Below are 21,155 nucleotides of genomic sequence, written 5' to 3'. Positions count from 1 at the left end.
ATTTGTTAACTCCTACTAAATACCTTATTTAAAGAATAAAGGAAGGGGTGAGTTTCTGGAACCATTCAAATCCCTATGTGTTTTCTTTTGTAATACATGGGGGGGGGGAGGGGAGTATACTTCTGACTGAGCATCAGCTGTCCTTTTTATAAAATAAAATTCAATGGGAAGTTGGGGTTTGATTTGAACCTCCCTGGGAAGATGGTGAAGATTTTAGCAACTCAAGAGGAAGCGGGAAAAGCCTTGGTTTTTATTGGTCCACCTCTATTCAGATATTGAACTCATTCATTCCAGCTGGGAATGACTTGAATTGTAGCCACTTGTAGGAGACTTATGTGGAAAAAAGGGCCCTTGGGGTTGGCTTGGGGCTGGAGGACATCCGACCAGACCTGGGGCTGTCCCTTAGGTTCCTCTTGAATAAGCCAGACTCCCTGGTGTCTGGGTTGGTGGAGGCCTGACTGACTTTTATTTCTAGAAAAGGTCGCCATGGCTACTGGGCACCCAGCCTTTAATGACCTCTCAGGCTAATGCAGCAGAAACAGATTTGGCTTTTCCTCCTGGATTTAATGCATAGCAAACTGCTGCGTATTCATTAAGAGAAGCAACTCACAAAGGTTAAGTGTCTCATTTCAGTGAGCTTAAATTGGAGCTGCCAGGACAAGGGCTGGGATATAAAACAAGAAATTGGAGCTGAGGTAGGGAGGAAAGGGGTGATGCTCCGGGGTAGAGAGAAAGGAGAAAGATTCCATCCCTCCTGGCTAGGTAGCTTCCCTGTAAATATTCCCTTTCAAAACTAGTATGCTTCTCCAGGACAAAAATAACTTCAGTTGACTTGCCTATCCAGATTGGTGAGCCTGGCCAGGACAAAACCAGGTTTTGGACTGAAGTACTTTCTGCTGACGATGAGGAGACGACCAAATAACTGTCATGGACCCTAAGAGGTCAAGCTTGAGGGTAAGTGGGGTATCCACTTCTAGGCCTGGGACAGGTCACTCACTGTAGGACAGCTCTGGAGATTCCCAAAGTTAAGCTTGTGGTTGACTTGAGTCTAGCACCTGTCTTTATCAAGGGAGGACTAGCCCACCTCAGGTATTTCCAGGAGAACTCTTGCTTCTCTTGTCTCTGACTTCACTCTTTTTCCTTGTTCCTCTTGTCATTGACATTTTTTGGGTCCTGGGCCCCTTTGGAAGCTAAGTGAAGTCTACAGATCCCTTCTTAGAATAATGCTGTATATGCATAAAATAAAATTCTCAGAATTACAAGTTCATTATCTTCTCCTCCATGGTCCTTGTGAGCCACTGTATGATTAAGCCATTATAGGATCTGGACAGACAGGTACACTGTCGTTTATTTGTCCAACAGTGATACACACCATCAACAGAGACATGTCTTGTCTCACAGTTTCAAACTGTGAGTATTTGACTGTGTGTGTGTGTGTGTGTGTGTGTACTTTTTTCCCCTTCTTTCTCAAACTTTGTGATTTAGAGAGCTTACATTATAGTTTTGGGTAAGAACCTCTTTATCCTATGAATTAAGAGCTAACATGCTAATTAACTTAACTGACTGATAAAGAAGATACCAACTCTTTTTAACTTCCTAGGTAGAGCTGAGGATCCCAGTGTTCTTCAGACACTCAAGCTTACAACCTAGGGGTCATCTTTGAACTCTCATTCTTACTCCCCATAACCAAAAAGTTGCCAACTCCTGTCAGTTCTACTTCATAATGCCTCTCATCTGTGTCTCTGTCCCTTGCCCCATACTGCTACCACCCTGGTGAGGACTCTTATTTCACATCTGAGCTGTTGCAGTAGCCTTCTGGATGATCTCTTGGCTTCAAATCTTTCCACACTACAGTCATACTCTTCTAGGCTGCCAAAGTGACCTTCCTTCCTAAAGTAAGATTTGACTTTATCATGTCCTACCCCCCCCCCCCCAACTCAGTAAGCTACAGTGGCTCGCTCCCTATTACCTCTGGCTTTTAAAACCTTCTTAAGTCAGTTTCTGACCAGCTTTCTAAACTTCTTACACCTTACCCTCAGGTATTCTGTGATCTGGTGACACTTGCTGCTTTGCTATTCTTCCAGTAAGACCCTCCATCCCTGGATCCCAAGCCCTAAAATATTCTCCCTTTCCTCTGTCCTTGCTATCCTGGTTTCCTTTAAATCCCAGGTAAAATTCCACTTTCTTCAAAAAGGCTTTCTGGACCTCCCTTAATGCTAGCATGTTCTTTATAAAATCATCTCCAACTTAGCCTCTGCATATCTTATTTGTACTTTGTTGTTTGCATCTTGTATCCTCCATGAGATTATGAGATTGAAAACAGGGATTATTCTTTTCTGTTCTAAAAACCCTTATTTTCTGTCTTAGAATCAATACTGAGTGATGGATGTAAGACAGAAGAGAGGTAAAGGCTAGGCAATGGGAATTAAGTGACTTGCCCAAAGTCACACAGCTAGGGAGTGTCTGAGGCCAGATTTGAACCCATGACCTCCAGGCTCTAGCCTGACTTTCTATCCACTTAACCACTCCATTGTCTCTTGGCCTTTTTTTTTTAGCTCAAAATCTGGTACAGAGTTGGTACTCAATAAATGCTTGTTGACTATCAAGGAAACTAATTCTAAATAAAGCTGTAATTTTTTTTTCATCCAAGTTCATAGCTTTCCTGAAATCTCTCTGACCACCTTGGGGGTTCCCTGGATCCCAGGTTAAGAAACCCTTGAACTAGAGGTTCCTGGATGCTACAGGTCTATCAGGAGGTGTTCCATAGGTCATTGACCTCAAGATCTAGGTACAAGTGTATATATTAATGTGAAAGACCCATCATGTTTCATTGTCAAGTTATTTCTCTAAACCTGTTTTATAGCAGGCAAACTGAGACCCCATGGTAAGAAAGTGACAAAGGATCCTCTTGTCCTTTGTATATCACTTTGGAGTTTGTGAAACACTTTGCTTACTTTGGTCCTTGGAATAGCTCAGAAAGAAAAGCATTGCTAACATTATCACCATTTTATAGATATTACTCTGTGAAGTGGAGTGCCTTGCCTAGGGTCACACAGCTAGAAAATGCAGAGGCAAAATTGGAATTCAGTTATTGTTGACTCTTAAGCCCAGAATTCTCTCTATTCTGTCCTCCATGCCATGCTGTTTGGAATGTGTACGAATTGGTGATTTAGATACTTAAACTCAGATACTGGTCTTGGCTTTAAAGGCTCAGAAGTACTCTGGGAAAGGTATCATCAAGTTGATTCAGCTATCAGAGCATGCATGCTGGGTTTGTTGTGTTTAATGGTTTTCCTTTGCCTCTTGTGAAGTTCTCCGTGACCCAGATCCAAGAAGATAAAAGCAGAAACATCAAAGTCTTTAGTATGTGCTTCTATCTCCATCCTAAAGTCTACCTATGCCTGCCATCAGCAGAGCTATCTTCATTTCTGTTCCCAAGGGTACAGATTTGAAGGGTACTGGGACCTTAACTTCAGCATAGCACAGAATGCTAGGACTTTTTACTAAATATTAATGATGCTTTATTGAATGTGATGGTCCTTTCTTCCAGTAATGACTTCTAAAATTCATAAACATTTTGGAACAAGATTCTCTTTTCTTTACCATTTGGTCTGAACTCTCATTTGCAAAATACTTTGTGAAATTTCAGTACTCTCTTTGGTTGTGAAATAACATATGGAAAGCATTTTTATAAATTTTAAAGACCACTATTATTATTATTATTATCATTATCATTATTGTGGATATGGAATTTAAGTGTGGGAGGGAGCTAGGATGAAGAAAGGTTAGTATGAAGCAGATGTCCTCTTAAGACTGTGTCAACAGAAGGACATCATTTGGACTATGGGATATTATAATCCCACTGTACTCTGGGCTGACCACACAGAACCTGGGGCACTAGGGCAAGTTCTGGAATCACATTTAAAAGGGAAATAAGCAATTTGGATCTGGTTTTGAGGATGGTTGAAAGACCTTGAAAATATGTCTTTTGAAGTAATGTTGGAGTTAGGTTAAGGAAAAAACTGAGTGGGAATCCCAATTCTGACATTTGCTAGCTATGGAAACCTGATCAAGCCATATAACTTCTGAACCTCAGTTTCTTCCATCTGTAGAATAAGAAGTACTGCCTACTTCCAGAGTAGTTGGGATAATAATTGTAAAATGCTTAATCTAGTGCCTAGCATGTTTAAGACATTATACAAATGTCGTCATTATTATTGTCATCTTATTATTGTTACTTTTACCTACAGAAAGAGAATGATAATGGTACTGAATATTTCCCAGTTTTTTTGTGAGGGAGAAAGATTTGTAAACCATAAAGTATTCTGGAAATGTCTGCTATCCTTTGAGGAATGATCAAAGTAGAACTGGGATATCCTGGTATAATGGGAGGAACACTGGTTATAGAGGCAGAAGGACTTCAATTTGAATCTCAGTTCTTCTACTTAAGAGCTATGTGACCTTGACCAACTCTTTAAATTTCTCTGAGCCTCATATTTTCTTCATCTGTGAAATGAAGAAGTGGGACAAGATGAGCTCTAAAATTGCTTCTAGTTCTAAGCACCATGAATTATGAGTTGGTGACAAAGAAGAGAAGACCTAAGGAGGGATGTAATAATTTTCTTCAAATAGCTGAAAAATTTCTCATGGAAGAAAATGACACCACTTCTGCTATGTTCCAGAGAAAATTCCAACCCAATAGTAGGAAGAATTTAGGTGAAAGGATCGACTATATGACCTTGAGACTCCTTTCAACTTAGAGATTCCTGGATTCTTTGAGGATTCTAAATTATAAGTATGAATTATAGGTTAATCATTTTTGGAGTGCTTCCCAGTGATTAACATAGCATGGTTTAGTAGGCAGGGTACTGGATTTGGGCTTGGTATGGTTTGACTTCAAATCTTTGGACAAATCACTTTAATTTCTCTGGGTCTCAGTTTCTTCATCTGTATTATCAGGATGTTGGACTTAGTGGCCCCTAAGATCCTTTCCAGCTCTAAATCAAAGATCATATGACCTTACACATGCTTGTCAACTGGTGGATTGGTTAGTGTGGAAGCATGGAAGCAGTAGCATTGGATTCTGCTAAAAATCCCATGGTCCAGTGAGAATAAGGTTAATCATACAATCATGGATTTAGAACTAGAAGGGTCTTCAGAAGTTACTTAGTCTTATCTCATTTTAAGTATGAGGTAACTGAGGCCAAGAGAAGTTAAGTAATTTGCTTGAAGTCAGACAGACACTAAGGCAGAACTGGGATTTGAACCTAGGCCCTCTAATGCTAGATTCAGGGCTTTTTCTGGGCTGTAAAGGCAATAGTTGGCAATGTGCCAGCTTCCACTTGGATATGGCAGTAGCTTTTTGTTACACAGATCCTTTCAAATTAATTTCTTGAGCCTATACCTGTTTGTCCATGGGTTCTAGAAGTTTTTGAATGGGAATGAAACTTGATCTCATTGTTTCCCAGTGGGCAGCAGTAGGAGCCTTTGTGTTGATATTACTTGTACCTGGGATTGACTAGTTGACAAGGGAAAAGATCAGAGATCCTGAATACTCCACATCTTTGAGTTTTGTTTCTTTGGCTTGCTGTCAGTCAGGGACAGGGCAGGGATGTCTGCTACATTAATTATCATCTTTACTCCAGACAGAGAAGTCCATAATCTTGATCCTTTGCCACCATAAATCCTCTGGAACCTTTCTGAAAAAGCAGCACTTGGAGGGCCAATCTTAGCTCTGAGCATTAAAATAAATCTAGTACCCCAGATGAATAAATCATTATGATAATAATAATGACTAGCACACAAAGCCCTTTACACATGCTATCTTATTTAGTCTTTATAATAACCCTGTAGGATAGGTACCCCTATTTTACAGCTGAGGAAACTCAGGCTGAGAGGAGTTAACTGATTTGTCTGGGTCACATAGCTAATAGAGGTTTGAGGCAGAATTCAAACCCAGGACTTCCTGATTCCCAAGTTCAACATTCTACCTACCAGGGTATAGAATGCCACCTAGTGCTATCTGTTAAAGTGCTTTAAAGTTGTCATTTGTGCTTCACAACAATCCTGTGAAGCAGGGACTATTATAATCCACATTTTACAGATGAGGAAATTCAGTTTTAGAGAGAGCAAATGAGTTGTCCAGGATCAGACAGTTATTAAGTGTCAAAGGCTGGGATTTGATCAAATGTACACCTGACTTGAGTCCCAAGTCCAACCATTCCATGCTGCCTATGGAGCACTTAGTGATAGCAGTTTCCTACTAGAGGCTATTTCCATTGGGCTTAGAAGTCTGGGAAATCAATGAAGAATTGGGATTGGATGACCTAGACTTTATCCAGTCTTTGCTGATTGGGACTAGGAACATGTTGAATTCCATGTCTTAAAATACAAAACAGAAAGACACTGTAGGCAGCTAGGTAACTTGGAGAGTTGAAAATTAGGCCTAGAGATGGGAGGTTCTGGGTTCAAATCTGATCTCAGACACTTCCTAGCTATGTGACCCTGGACATGTCATTTAAATCCAGTTGCCTAGCTCTTCTGCTGTGGAATACTTAGTATTGATTATGAAGTGGAAGGTAAGGTTTTTTTTTTTTAAAGATATCGTGGGATTTAAATTTGCAAAACTTCAATTAAAAGAGTAAATTGAAGGATTCTGCTTTTTAGATTCTTGTCAATAAAGACACTAAAATTGTTTGCAGCTGGAGTATTGTAGGTCGTTGCTATGGTTTCAGATGGGGTGTGGGAACAAAACAGACTAGTCACTTGGTGGTGGTATAATGGCTGATTGACCAGGTGGGTTTTGTTTTTGTCTCTGTTTGTCCAATACAGAAGGGTTATCAGGGCCTCTCTGCCTCCTATACCTAGTGGTGATTGTCCATGGGGCAGAAACCAGAGAGGGAGTTCAGGGGCTGCTCATTTGCCTTTAGGGCCAGTTCCAGTGAGCAGTTCTGACCTCTCCTTGGCCTTTTGGAATCAGTTGTCTAGATTTAAGACATCCCGATAGACAAAGATTTTAAAGATTTTTATTCAGATAAGGGATGTCAAGAGCCACTGAATTTCGAGCTGAAAGATCTGAGTTTGAATCCCCGCTGTTACATACCACTGGAGGAACCTCTTGCAAGTTGCTTACCTTGGGCCTTGATTTCCTCACCTAGAGGTACATAAGCCTGAAGTCCCAGAAAGCAGAGCTCAGACCATTGGGCCAAAGTTATAGGGAGGTTGTTGCAGATTAATACAAGCCAGAACATGCCTACTCTGGCAGAATCCTGGGGACCATGTGTGTCAACTTTGATAGGGTGCAGTAGAAGGCATCCTTATGCCCTGCCAGAGACTAGCCCGTATCACTCCTAAGGTCTTTCTACCCCTTGAATTCTTCTCCTTGCTTCTTTGGAGAAAATATTTTCAGGCTGTTTAGAGAGAGTTTCCATAATATGACTTGACCTATTATTTTAGTCTTTAGTCAAGAATAGGCCATGTCAATGGTGTGAAAAAAGGCTGTGTCCTTGCACCAGTACTATTCAACCGATTCTTCACCCAAGTATTACAACATGCTGTGATGGATCTAGACCTGGGCATCTACATCAAATATCGACTGGATGGCTCACTATTCGACCTTCACCGCCTGACTGCATAAACAAAGACAACAGAGAGACTCATCCTGGAAGCTCTCTTCGCAGAGGACTGTGCTCTCATGGCCCACCAAGAAAATCATCTCCAAGCCATTGTGGACAGGTTCTCCACCGCAACAAAACTGTTTGACCTGACTATCAGCCTCAGCAAAACAGAGGTGCTGTTCCAACCCGCATCAGGGAGGCCAACTAACCAGCCATGCATTACAATCGATGGCACGCAGCTTTCTAACGTCAGTACTTTCAAGTACCTGGGCAGCAGCATCGCCAACGACGGGTCCCTAGACCTCGAGATTAATGCCAGGATCCAAAAGGCCAGCCAGGCACTCGGGCGGCTGTGCTGCAAAGTCCTCCAACACAGAGGTGTAAGCACTGCGACGAAGCTCAAAGTGTATAACGCAGTGGTCCTCAGCTTGCTCCTGTACGGTTGTGAGACATGGACACTGTACCGGAAGCACATGAAACAGCTGGAGCAATTCCACCAATGCTCCCTCCGGTCAATCATGAGGATCCGATGGCAGGATTGAATCACCAACCAGGAAGTCCTCGACAGAGCCAACTCCACCAGCATCGAAGTCATGGTCCTTAAAACCCAGCTACGATGGTCTAGACACGTCATCCGCATGGACCCACAGCGAATACCAAGGCAGGTGTTCTATGGTGAACTGTCAGCTGGACTCAGGAAACAAGGGCGACCAAAGAAGAGATTCAAGGATCAGCTAAAGTCCAACTTGAAGTGGGCTGGCATTACACCAAAGCAACTAGAACTCGCTGCCTCTGACAGAAGCAGCTGGCGAACCCACATTAACCATGCCGCCACCACCTTTGAAGATGAGTGACATCGACGTCTTGCCGCTGCGCGTGAACGCCGACACCAGGCCACAACCGCACCTCCCGTAACAACTGGCTTTCCATGCCCCATGTGGCACAAACTCTGCGCCTCAGCCTTTGGACTCCAAAGCCACATGAGGGTACATCAATAGATGATAATGCACAAAGACAATTGTCATTCTCGGTCACCGAGAGACTACCACTATAGGCCATGTTAAATTAACCTCATTTCTTTTTGCTAGAATTACTTGAGATTAATCTCTAGATATATGTATCTTATTTAGATATCAGTAAGGCATTTAATATAATTTAAAAAAATAGTTTTCATTCATTAGACAACCATTCATTAAATGGTTGATTGTGTGCCAGGCACAGTCCTAAATGCTGGGCATAAGAAGCAGCAATATGGATCTCATGGTATGTGATGATAGTATGATTTGGTGGATTTGTAGCTGGTTCATTAACTTGTTCAACATTTATTTAGTACTAAGTATTGATTAATGCACTAATGTTAACCTGGAGAGAGATCTCTGCTAGTATGATGTGCGGTTCATCCTTGACCCAGAACTATTAAGTATTTTTATTAATTAGCTAAAATGAAGGCGTGTGTATCAGATTTACAGATGACACAAAGCTGGGAGGGATGGCAAAGAAGTTAGATTATGCCCTAATCAAAATTCAAAGAAGATATTTGAACAGGCTGAAATTTAACAGGATGGAATTTGGTAGGGATAAATATGAATTCCTCCACTTAGGTTAAAAAAAAAATTAACTGTGTGCACACAAAGACCAGGAGGGTGGCGGGTGTGGCAAATGTGAGAATCATTGACTTAACAGCAGCTGATATGAGAAAAATATTAAGAGTTCTTGTTAACTTCAGTTTCAGGATGAATGGAAAATGATATAACTGTTGTATGTTGTCTGTCTCCTCCCCTCTCCCTGCCCCACTCTACCCCCAAATCAATGCAACTTTTGAATAGTGTGTCTGAAACAGATGTGACAAAAAGCAAAGAAACTGGGGAAGCTTAGCCTGTAAAAGGAGCTGCTTGGAGCGGTCTTCAAATAGTTGAAGGTTATGATCTGAAAGGGGGAATTGATATTTCTCATAACTCCAAAATGATAAGATGCTAGGAAAGACTGGATAATAATGATGCCAAACTCACTAGCTTTTCAGGTGGATGAACCTCACAAAAAATCACAAAGTACTGCTGAGCAAAAAGAGATATTTATTTGTATTTATTTATTTTTGTTTTTGGTTCTTTTGGCCATATAGTTGAAAGTCGTGTTCCTTGGAAAGAGGACAATGGTTTTTTTGTTTTTTTTTTTAAGTGCCTCCTGAGTATCTGATTTATCAGAACATATGTATTCTGCCCCATTTTTTTCATAGGTGCAGAAATGAAACTTTCTAATTCAGCTGGACAGGGTTCCTTCGTATTTGTTCTATAAAAACTTTTATTTGCAAAAGAATGACAGACAATTCTTTTGGGAAAACAGGAAGAACTGGTTTAAGATAGTTGTGAAACTTCACTTTAATAGGAATAAAACTCAGAATCCTGGCAACTTTTAGAAAGAAAATCAAGAAAATCTTGTTTGATCAAGTAAGTACTATTCCAAGAATCAACTTGTATTCAGAGTGACCTCAAATACAATAAACTTTTCCTGCTTCTAATGTAAGTAGGGTCCTAAAAGAAATGATGAAGTTGTAATTTACTTTAGAGTGATGAAGTAAGGTACTATTTTTGTCACATCAGTACCTGAACCAGGAAGTGTCTTACTAGACTTAGCTGGAAACATCTATAGAAGAAGCCAGTGGAGATAGTATGTCTTCCAAGATTCTCTGGAGCTGTGAGAATAAGTGTAAGGAGGGAAGACTGGGCTAATTCTTTTTCAAATTATTTTGGTCAGAAAACCTTGGCTTATTCTTGACTTGCTCTAATTTACTTATGAGAGTAGGAATAAAGGAGTAGTAATTGCTGCTCCTTTCTTACCTATTAAATCTGAATATGATAGTTAATGTCTCTGGTGATTGTCTGGGGCAGGGGTTCTTAATCTTTTGGTGTCATAGACCCCTTTGGCAGTCTTTGTAGAGCCCTTCTCAGAATATAATTTTTAAATGCATAGAGTTACAAAGGAAAATAGAGTTGTCCAAATATCAAAACTGCAAGTTTATGAATCCTAGTTTAAGAACCCCTGGTCTGAGGAAAAGAACTATTCCAGTGAGGAACTGAGCTGTGGTACCTTTTTAGAATTCTTATTTTGTTTGGATCACTAGTTTGATCAACTGTGCAATTTTTTTCCCTTCTCCTTATTCCCTTTTCCTGGATTGATGGAAATTAGGGACAGTGTGTTAAAAAGTATTTGAGACTATTCTTTTTCAAATGGGTCAATGTTCTGCCTTTTTCATTCTAAATATTAGTTTCAGGTGAAATGCCATTCCTGTTTTGGCCATGAGAAAGCCAACATGAATACATCTTCATTGGTTGGGCTGAGACAGACTCATCAATTGGGGAGAATTAAAATCCCCTGAGTCTTTAAGGAATCTCAGACCTCAGGCAAGGCTAGAGAGACAGATCAGTTTTATGTGGTCTGAGGCATATCCCATAATGAGAGAATTACCTAGCTTGTAGAATCAGTCACTTTTTTTTTCTATTTTCTCCCCCTTTTTCTGGTTTTTGGTTTCCTGTAAATTATATTTTTGGTGGCTCTTAATAAAAATATAGGGCTGAAAAAAAAGACTTCTAATAGAATTTTATTAAACGGCACTAGTTTAAAAATGTCTCAAAGAAAGTTAATTAATTTGGGATTTAGGGATGAAAGGCATGATATAAATGTCAGTTATTATTATTACAATTTCAGCTGAGCAGTTACTCTCTAGCTTTGGTCCCCTATCTGGAATTTCCTTTGCTCCTTTAGACTCGGTTGTTCTCTAGAAAGCTGGTGGAAGATGGAAGCTCCCAGCATGTGTCAAGGCCAGATAAGATTTTTTGCAGTTACTTCTTTTCTCCTTCTAGGCTATGACACCTTCCTTGCACTGTGCAGTGAGGTCTCTCTTGGAAGCATTAAGCAATCATCTAACTCTGTCACAATCTCTACTAGGTACCATACAAAGCCAGACAGTTTCTGCCCTCCAGAGGCCTTCCATTTGAGCAGTCAGGAATATTGAGGTCATGTTTTAAACGGAAAGTTTTAAGTCAGAATTGTCAAATGTCCGAGCCAGAAGGGACTTTGAAGATCACTATATCTAACCTCATTGAACACAAGGAAACTGAGAAGGTTAAGTAACTGTTCCAAGATCAGACAAGTAGGTACATCATTTACAAGGAAAGGAGTAAGTACAGTTAGATAGGGAAAAGATAGGTATTGGACCTGTGATTTCCTTGGCACCTGGAGTGCTCAGGTAAGAAAACCCTCTGCCAAGGGGAGTTATCACCTTTAAGGAACTTATATTATTAGAGAGATGCTTGGAGCACTTAAGTGATTTGCCTAAGGTTTGGTCAGTATGTGCCAAAGGGGGAAACTTGAACCCAAGTCCAGGAAGAAGTTAAAATCTCTCTCCTGATCTTTGTGTGGACTCTTAACCAGATAGTTTCAAAAAAGGTTTTGCTGAATTTTTGGGTTATCAGATGAATAGTAGATTTTTTAATCTTTAAATTTTATTTTATTTTAAAAATTTCCCCATGATTACATGATTCTTGTTGTCTTCCCTCCCTCCTCCTAGAGTTAACAAGCAGTTCCACTGGGTTATAAATATATTATCACTCAAAACCCATTTCCATATTTGAAGAGTAGATTATTAAAGGCAAATACCACATTCTGAGTCCTTCCTGCCATGTGAGCACAATATCCCAGAGGACAGCCATGCCCCCTTGCTTCATGGCTGAATTAGGAGTAAGGAGATCTGAATTCTTAGGTCCATCTCCATCACCTTTTTTTCTTGGACTTATTTTCTTATTCTATAAAATCAGGGGTCTGGACTATATGATCTTTGAGGACCTCTTCAGCTCTTAAGAGTATATGGTTGCTCCACCTTAGGGTGAGCCTGTCAGAAACCAAATCGTAGGCGGGGTGAACTATAGATAGCTATAACTTCATTTTGCATTCCTTAGGTTCAAATGTGATTAAGAGAAGATATCAGGATTGTTCCTTCTTTGGGGGAAGTCCCCAGCAATGCTCTTTTTTTCAAAGACCGAAACTGAGGGTAAGATCAATTAATTAATGGGTTAGGCATATAGAAAGTATCTACTTTGTGCTTGGTTGTTGTTATTCAGTTGCGTCTGACTCCAACCCCATTTAGGATTTTCTTGGCAAAGATACTAGAGTGGTTTGCCTTTTCCTTCTCCAACTCATTTTATAGATGAGGAAATGGAAGCAAGCAAGATTAAGTGACTTGCCCAGGGTCACACACAGGTAGTCTGTGTCTAAGGCCTAGTGCTCTATCCATGGTGCTTGGGTGCTGTGCTAATGGCTTGGGGGATATAAATTCAAAGAATTGAAATAATCCCTCCTCTCAAAGAGGTTATATTCTGATGGGAGAGACCCTATCTGTCTCAGGCCAGCCTAGGCAGTATAATAGATTGAAGATAGACTTGCAGCCTGAAAGGCTTAAGTTCGATTCTGCTTCTGATACTTTCCTAGCAGTAGGATTCCAGGCAAATCATTTAAAAACCCCACTCAGCCTCAGTTTCTTAATAAAAATAAGGAAAATAATAGCATCCAATGGGCTATTATGCAGATAAAATAAGATAATAAATATACACGGTTTTATAAACCTTAAAGTTCTATATAAATATTACTTATTAATATTTTGTTGTTGTAATTACGACGACTACTGTTACTGCAAGCCACTGCCGCCGCCGCCACCACCACCACTGCCATTTTAGGTTTGAGACTGGAATGAAATAAGACACTCATAATCCATCTAACTGTTAACAGGAGTTGTAGCCATAACTTGGAAAGACTGTTCATCGAGGATAGTGCTCTGACTTTAGTCAAGTGCAGCTCCCACATTCTCTGTGACCCCTGGTGGGCCATTGGTCAGGCTTCTGGGAACAGTTGGAATACTCCTGGTTCCTTTTTTGTTCTCTGGCCACCAGGAAGGTAGAGCCTTTAGTCCTCTGAACCAATTAAATCTTGAAGCTGCTTTTGATACCTTTTAAGGAAAAGAACCAGCTTAGCTCACATGGTGGGACCCTGGTAAATTTTCCTTCTACTGCATAAGTATCTGCAGAAGAAATAGAAAGAGAATAAATACAACTAAATACTAGGTGGTTAGGGAAGGGAGGGTAGTAGTGTTTAGAGGTGGAGTTCAGGAAAGGTTTTTGTATTTGGGCTGTATCTGTCACCATGGTGATGGGTGGGGGCTTTTGTGGTGATATTTCATCACATGTAACAGTGGTCTGTTTAGAATAGCTTGTTGGAAAAAAATAGAAAAACCTGTTGGTATAATCTAAAAGAAAAGATATTGAAAATAAATTGTATGTCCCCTGGTGATAACTACGAGGGAATAGATTTAATGTATGGAGGTAGGAAATGATTCACCTAATGTTTTTAATGTCAAGTGAATCTGTGATTAATGTAATTAATTATCTTACTGACCTAGAAAAAAGCTCCTTCTTGCTTGTCCACAACCTTCCTTCACTGAAGTTTTATTTTTGCTTCCATGTCACCTATTTCCTGCTGAAACCATTTTATTATTTTCCGCTGAGCCCCTTTTAGAGCTGTTTTGGCATTATGGGTGAAGTTGTGATGGTTTGGAGGTCTCTTTTACAGGTTCTACTTAGAGAAATCTGATCCTCAAAAATGCTCATTGTTTTCTGGATCCATTTCCTGAGATATCTGCAATATGTATTCCTCTGGTTCCTGGGGTTCTGTCAGCCACGGGCATGTGGCTCCAAACCCATCCATTGGTGCCATTTCCTGGATGGAATATTAATACAGTATCTAAGGTAGCCATCAGGTTACTATTGTGGAAAACATTCATTTTGTCTGAGAAACACATACACACATATGGATGTGTATAAGTATAAACACAGTGACTATTTCTCATCTCGTGTGTCCTCTTGGTTCTCCTGAAATATGATTTCTCCAGGGTTCTTTAGATGTTGAATCTTTGATATATGACCACAGTAAGAAGAGTGTACTCTTAGGGGTTGAGTGAAGCAACTTTAGTGAAGCAACTTGTGTTGGACCATATTCAGCTATCTCTGGTTTCCATTCTAATTCCACTGTTTGTAAAGACATATTCCATGTCTCTTGGATTCTGCTCTTCATTGGCAGATAGAATTTTTTTTCTCACCCTCACTTGGAGGACTGAGGATACTCTGTGAGGACTTCAGGTAGGAACTCTTAACTGTTTCTCTGCTATATGCATATCACAAAAATCACTCACTCTGATGAAATTTTCATGAAAAGCCATTTTATCTTGAAGGTCATATAAACGAGGGATACTTAGCATAGAGTTTCTGGGAAAGTGGGCAGAGCTGAGCCAGGAAAGTTTGATAAGTTATTGAACTCAGCATCTCTTAGCTACCTTAGCTATGTAGTTTAAGGCAGGGATTAGATTTCATAACTTTTGTAGGGTGGAAGAAAGTGGTAAAAAAGTTGGGAAAAGAGGATCATTCTGAATCTGCTGAACTTATGTGATTGGATGGAGGCTTTTCCCCCAGAGGGGAAAGCAGAGACAAGAAGTCTATTGCCAGCTATTCAAGGCAGCTAACATGTTCCAGATAGGTTCAGTGGGTGGTGGTGGTCTTTGAAATAAGGGCTTGTGGAGACCAAACTCTTGTCCTCTTAGAACAATGAATGAATAGTGAATGCAAACTTCCAGGAAAGGTAAGGGCCTTAGGGAAAGTATTGAATGAAGAAGAATTAAGGTGTACTAACCAATCCTACCTGAAGAGACTTTAAATACCTTAGGATTTAAGTACTTTAACCTTGTTTTTTTCCATTCTTTTAAATTTAATTTTATTCATTGATTCATTTTTTTTTTGTTTATTTTTCTTATAACCCTTACCTTCTATCTTAGAATCAATATTGTGTATTGGCTCTAACACAGAAGAGTGGTAAGGGCTAGGGAATGGGAGTTAAGTGACTTGCCCAGGATCCCCCAGCTTGGAATCTTAGGACAGATTTGAACCCAGGACCTTTTGTCTCTAGGTCTGACTCTTAATTCACTGAGCCACCCAGGTGCCCCCTGTTTTTTCTATTCTTGTAAAATTTCTTTTGATTAGTTTTTTTTTAATTTCTTAGTAAAGCTCTTCTTAAAATGCTAACTTTGTCTCTTCTGCCCCATAGAGAAAAGGGATTTGCCTCTTCCAAGCCCTGGATAGCCAAAGGTCCTCAATTTTACCACAGGCCCAATTTGTTTGTATGTAGTTAGTATGGAACAGGTTAGACGAAGAGGTGAAACTTAAGAAGGGGAATTGGGGAACTCCTCACTGATCTTTTTCTGCCCTTCATTTTCTCTCACAGATGGAAAATTCCAAGAAATTAAGCAAAGGTGGTAAAGTGTTATGTGATGTGAGAAAGATGTGTGTAGGAAACTGTCGTGTCCCATTTAATTTTTGTAAAATGTGGTTCTTGTCAGAACAATTTTTTCATTGTTATTGTTTGTGTTGTTCCTTTTTCCCTTACCCCCAAACCAAACTTTTAAAGTTCTTAAATTTAAGAGGAGAAATGATGTAGTGAATAAGTTTTCTTAGCTAGTGAGGACATAGGAAGCTTTTAGCTGCCATTTTGTTTCTTTCAATGAAGAGTATCAAAATGGCAGCTTGTTTTTCTTTGGTTAGGAGCAGTTCTGAGCAAATTGTATGGATGAAGATATGATTGGCCTTTATAGAAGCAGAGCAGCATTTTTCCCCTACATCTTTATTGGATTTCTATGAGTCTTTCTGCTCTGGGTCATACATGTATTGCAGCCTCATAAATGTAGCAGTGGATTTTTTTCCCCTCTCCCTCAGAATTGTGTGCCTGGAGGACACTCTAACTCTATTGTAAACTCTGAATGGGGAAATTGCAGAAAACCTGCAGAACTGATTTCTCCAAGTCAGACTGGAGTGTCAGAAGACTGGCATTTAGTTCTGCTTATAGTCATATCCTAGTAAAATGACTGGGGGTGGGGAGGGATGGGACAAGGAGGCAAAGAACTTTATTTCCAGACTCAAAAGGACCCTGAGGTGTGGGAAGGCTCTAAGAGTCCAACTCTGCTGAGTTTAGTAATCTGAATCCCAAAAGGTTTCCTTTGAAGTGTGTCTATGTTTTAAATAGTGTTGATGATATCAGTAGGCCACTGCAGTTCTTCATTTGAGGATCTGAGGAGAGGTTGTGTGGCCATGGAAATTGAAAGGTATTGAGAAGACGTTGGAGGCATTCTCCATGGCCCGACTATGAAATGGAGGTATTCTGGGCAGGAATGTCTAGGATTTAAAGAGCATATCATTTCTTAGGAGTCATTTCAGGAGAGTTGGAAGAAATGAGGCTCAGAGGTTTTAGGGAAATTGTCAGACATCCTCATCTGCCTGTCTTTGCCCTAATTACTTATGTGCCTAGTGAAGAAGCTTCTTTGGGTAAGGAATTAAAGAGATTTAGGTTCCAGTCCAATTCTTCCCCAAGCTACCTGTATGACATTGGACACATATCATCACTTCTCTGTTTCTTAATTTTTCCTCCTCTGTCAATGGGGATAAAACTACCTGCCTCATTTATGTCACAGGTATGTTGCAAGGACCAGATGAAATAAAAGAGATGAAGGTTCTTTGAAAGGCAGTGCAAATGTTACAAATTTCATTTTATTATGATGTTATAAGGTATAGATGGCTGGGTTAAGACAAATATTGAAACCCTTGCTTCTACCAAACACACTTTGTTCTCTTTAGATAGTAGTAAAATGATCAAATGGGGCAGTTAGGTGGTACAGTAGATAGAGGGCCAGTCTTGGAGTCAGGAAGATTCATCTTCCTGAGTTCAAATATGGCCTGAGATACTTACTAACTGTGTGACCCTGGACAAGTCACTTAAACCTATTTGCTTTAGTTTCCTCATCTATAAAATAATCTGGAGGAGGAAATGACAAACTACTTCAGCATCTTTGCCAGGAAAGCCCCACCTGAGTTCAGGAAGAGTCAGAAATGATCGAAACAACTGAACAAAAAAAAAAGTTAGAATGTATTTGGAAAATTAGTTAGAGGAAGATACATAGATCTGTTTTGGTTAGTGAATCAAGGTCTTGAAAGGGAAGAACTTTTAGTTTTGGGATCAGAGGAACCTGAGGAAGAGAAAGTTATATGTCCTAAGAAGGCATATCACCCTAGGAGGAAGGAATGGCTCAGTAGAAGGAATAATGGATTTTGAGTCAAAGGACCTAAGTTCATAATGTGGGGGGTTGGACTATAGATATCCTCAGAAATTCCTTCCTACTCTTTCCTAAGGGAGTATGTATCACCATAGTATTCTCATAGATTTATAGCATGTTATAGCATAAGGGAGCCTAGAAGATTTCTTGTCCTTCATTTTATAGATGTTGAAACTGAGAACCAGAAAATTTAGATGATTTTACCAAGTTTCCAGATTATGTTAGTGACAGAGATGGGATTTGAACTCAAGTCTCCTTATTCAAGCTGTTTCTTTGAATATAGTAATAATTTTCTGCATTGTGGAAGGGCCTTGACATATTCTTTTCCATCTCTTGTCAACAGTCACAATATTACCTGTGCCCAGGAAAATTCCTGCTAGGAGATGTGTAAGTGTGTCATTGCCAATAATAGCAAGAATGATCCAAATATGAAGACTTTCTTCTTTAGTTCGTTTCCTGATTAATTAGGTCAGCTTCTTTAAAATCAATTTCCATTGAAGGCAAGCAGGCTGATACCTGCATTCCTCCCCTTGTCTGGCGAGGGAGTCTGCCTTAGAAATAATTCCCTGGGCCTTACTGGTGTCATGAGCCCTGTTTCTACCTGTTAAGAGAGTCACATTTAAAATTTCTTCCATTATAATTCTGACTTTTTTGTCTCTCCCCCCACTTTCAAATCTTACATTAAACCCCTGTAGATTCTCCTTCAAACAGGCAATTAAACTAACAATGTAATTATATCCCTCAATGCTAATTGTAACTGGTTTAGGGAAAAAACAAAGAGAAAGGAGACATCAAAATCCTTGGAAACAGAAAGCCATTGCTACAATTTCAAGGTATATCTGATCCCCATGTGTTCATTTGTAAGGTCTTTCCTGCTAGCATTCTAGTGGAAGTGCAAAAATATTGGGTTCCCTTGGCTACTTTGCAAGCGGCTGTGTGTGTGTATATATGTGGGGATGGGGGTGGTGGGTAGAGGGGGTTGAGTTATTTCAGTTTTGCCTTGTTGATCCCCTTCTAGCTTCAGACACAGACAGGCAGACACATGTACACCCAAAGACAGAGCCAGAAAGAGAGAAATTAAGAGAGACTGAGGGAAAGTTAAAGGAGGCAAGAGAGACCAGCAAGTGAGAGAGAATGGTTACTTACTACTACAGTATTGCAGGTATTTGACTCTAGCTAGCTCTGATATGTGATGTGTTGTCTATGTAAAAACCCCCATCTCCCTTTCTGAGAGCTATCCCTCTCTCACTCCTTCCCTCCTTCTTTCCTTCCATTCTACCTTAGTATCAGTTCCAAGATAGCTACTGTGTTACCTAGATGCCGCCTGTTCCCCCACTCTCTGATGTGCCTAATCAGTCAGGTACAATCAATTGGCAAGCATTTCTTAAGTGCTTACTATGTGCCAGACCCTTTCTTTCTCTGAAACATGAAACACAGTCATTGGAGTGATGCTCAAACTAGCCTAGCTTGCCTGGTTTCCACTTATTAGGAGAATTATGTGGTTTGTTTTTGTTTTTGTTTTTTTTTTGAGGGGTGTGTGCGTGTGTGTGTGTGTGTGTGTGCGCGCGCGCGCGTGTGTATGTGTGTGTGTCTGGTTTTGTTATTTTATTGAGGTGGGGAATTATGGAACTATTCTCTAATTTATAGTTTTAGAATACTTCCTGGGGGAGGGGCGGTGAGAGAGCTTAAGACTCACATAGCCAGTGTCTATACTAGGGACAAGATTTGAACTCAGGTCTCTGAGTCTGGCTCTGAGTCTGGCTCTTTATCCACTTTGCCACTACTTTGTTCATTTGAACTAGCCAATGGTCATGTCTCTGTGTGATGGATGTTGAGCATTGCCCTGGTTTAGGAGTATAGTTCTCTTTTCCAAGGGTGGTAGGACAGTAAAGGAGTCAGCCTGTTGGGTCCCTGAAGATTTAAAAGCAGTGTTAATAATAAAGCCTTCTTTTTCTCTCACAACTAGTATTCTTCATAGTGTTTTCATATAGCACTTTGATGTAGGTTGTCCCAATTGATTTGCATAGCACTCCCTGAAAAAAGAAAGTTTTATTGAGTTCTTTTGCTTTTTCATCACATTCATTTCTGAATATCCTCCCCCCCCAACTTTCCCTTGTAATAAAGATTAAAGCAACATTAAAACTATAGTTCAGCAAGATCAACAGATACATTGTATCTGATGGCACACACAGGTTCTCTAGCCATAATTTCTTATCTCTCTAATGAAGTTTTATTTTCTCTTCTCTTCTCTGAGAGATGTGGTTGTGGTTATAGGTATTCAGTTTTTGAAAATTGTTCTTTCTGTCTCTACTTTTGTAGTCAATACTTTTATCATTATCCCCATTTTACAGATGAGGAAGTCTAGGTCCTGACATTCATATGGATTTCTTTCCATGTCTATGGCAAGTCTTTCCCTTCTTGCCATTTCTAGACATCTTTTGGACTGGCCATGATGAGGAGGTGTCCCACCTATTATATTTGTTGTTGGTGTTACAGTAATTTATTTTCAGAAAACTTCAGGACTGTGATTTCTGGAAATGGCAGAGTTAGATTAAAGACCCTCCCCATTTTTGCATCCCCTGTACCAGTGATGTCGAACCTTTTAGAGGGGTGAGTGATGTCCTCAGGTGCCTGTGGAGAGGGGGAGGTGAGCAGCCCCGCACCAGTTCCCTCTGGCTTTCTAGTAACAAATTCTGGCAAACTCTGTGCTGGGGTGATGGAATATATGCCCACATAGAAAGCTCTGAGTGCACCCTCTAGCATGTGTGCCATAGGTTTGCCACCACGGCCCTATACTTTGTGCATAGTGAACATTTAGTGTTTGTTGGATTGAATTGTTCAAATGATTCTTATTGTATATCATTGAAAAGGCAACAAGGAACTATCTATCTAGGTAGATGCCCATAGGTGGGTCTCAGTTTGTGTACCTTAAAATATATAGGAGGGGCATCTAGGTAGCACAGTGGATAGAGTACCAAGATCAGGAGACTAGAGGACCTGGGTTCAAATTTGGCCTCAGAAATTTTCTAGCTAGGCAACCTTGGGCAAGTCACTTAACCCCACTTGCCTAGCCCTTCCTGCTTATCCTCTGCCTTAGCATCAATACTAAGATAGAAGGTAAGAATTTAAAAAAATATATGTGTAATATTACATTGTAAATGATTAAGTTATGGATTTTCTAGTTGTGCTTGTTTGGTCATTTTATTTTCTTCCTTCTTTCTTTTGTTGTCCATCAACCAAAGAGAAGGGAGGGTCCAGCCAGTCCATCTCACTCGGCATTGGCATTTCTGGAAAAAAGGATTAGCTGGACAGGAGATCAGAGGTTTGGGCAAAAGAGATGCTTT

The 21,155-nt window shown here is 40.1% G+C and overlaps 1 protein-coding gene across 11 annotated transcripts in view; it reads left to right on the top strand.

The window, feature by feature from the left end:
• ZNF618 (zinc finger protein 618) overlaps positions 1-21,155 on the top strand; it is a 236,285-nt gene that overhangs the window by 76,121 nt on the left and 139,009 nt on the right. Inside the window, exon 2 of one of the 11 annotated variants that reach the window (XM_056812403.1) lies at positions 845-954. The exons of the other annotated variants lie outside the window; for them this stretch is intronic. Within the exon in view, the coding sequence (XP_056668381.1) occupies positions 928-954 (27 nt within the window). The 5' untranslated portion in view covers positions 845-927. The remainder of the gene's footprint in view (positions 1-844; positions 955-21,155) is intronic. 11 annotated transcript variants of the gene reach the window in all.

Source organism: Monodelphis domestica, chromosome 1, assembly GCF_027887165.1.
Source record: "Monodelphis domestica isolate mMonDom1 chromosome 1, mMonDom1.pri, whole genome shotgun sequence".
Classification (NCBI taxonomy): Eukaryota; Metazoa; Chordata; class Mammalia; order Didelphimorphia; family Didelphidae; genus Monodelphis; species Monodelphis domestica.
The sequence above is the reverse complement of the archived record's forward strand: the minus strand, read 5'-3'. Positions and strand labels throughout refer to the sequence as shown.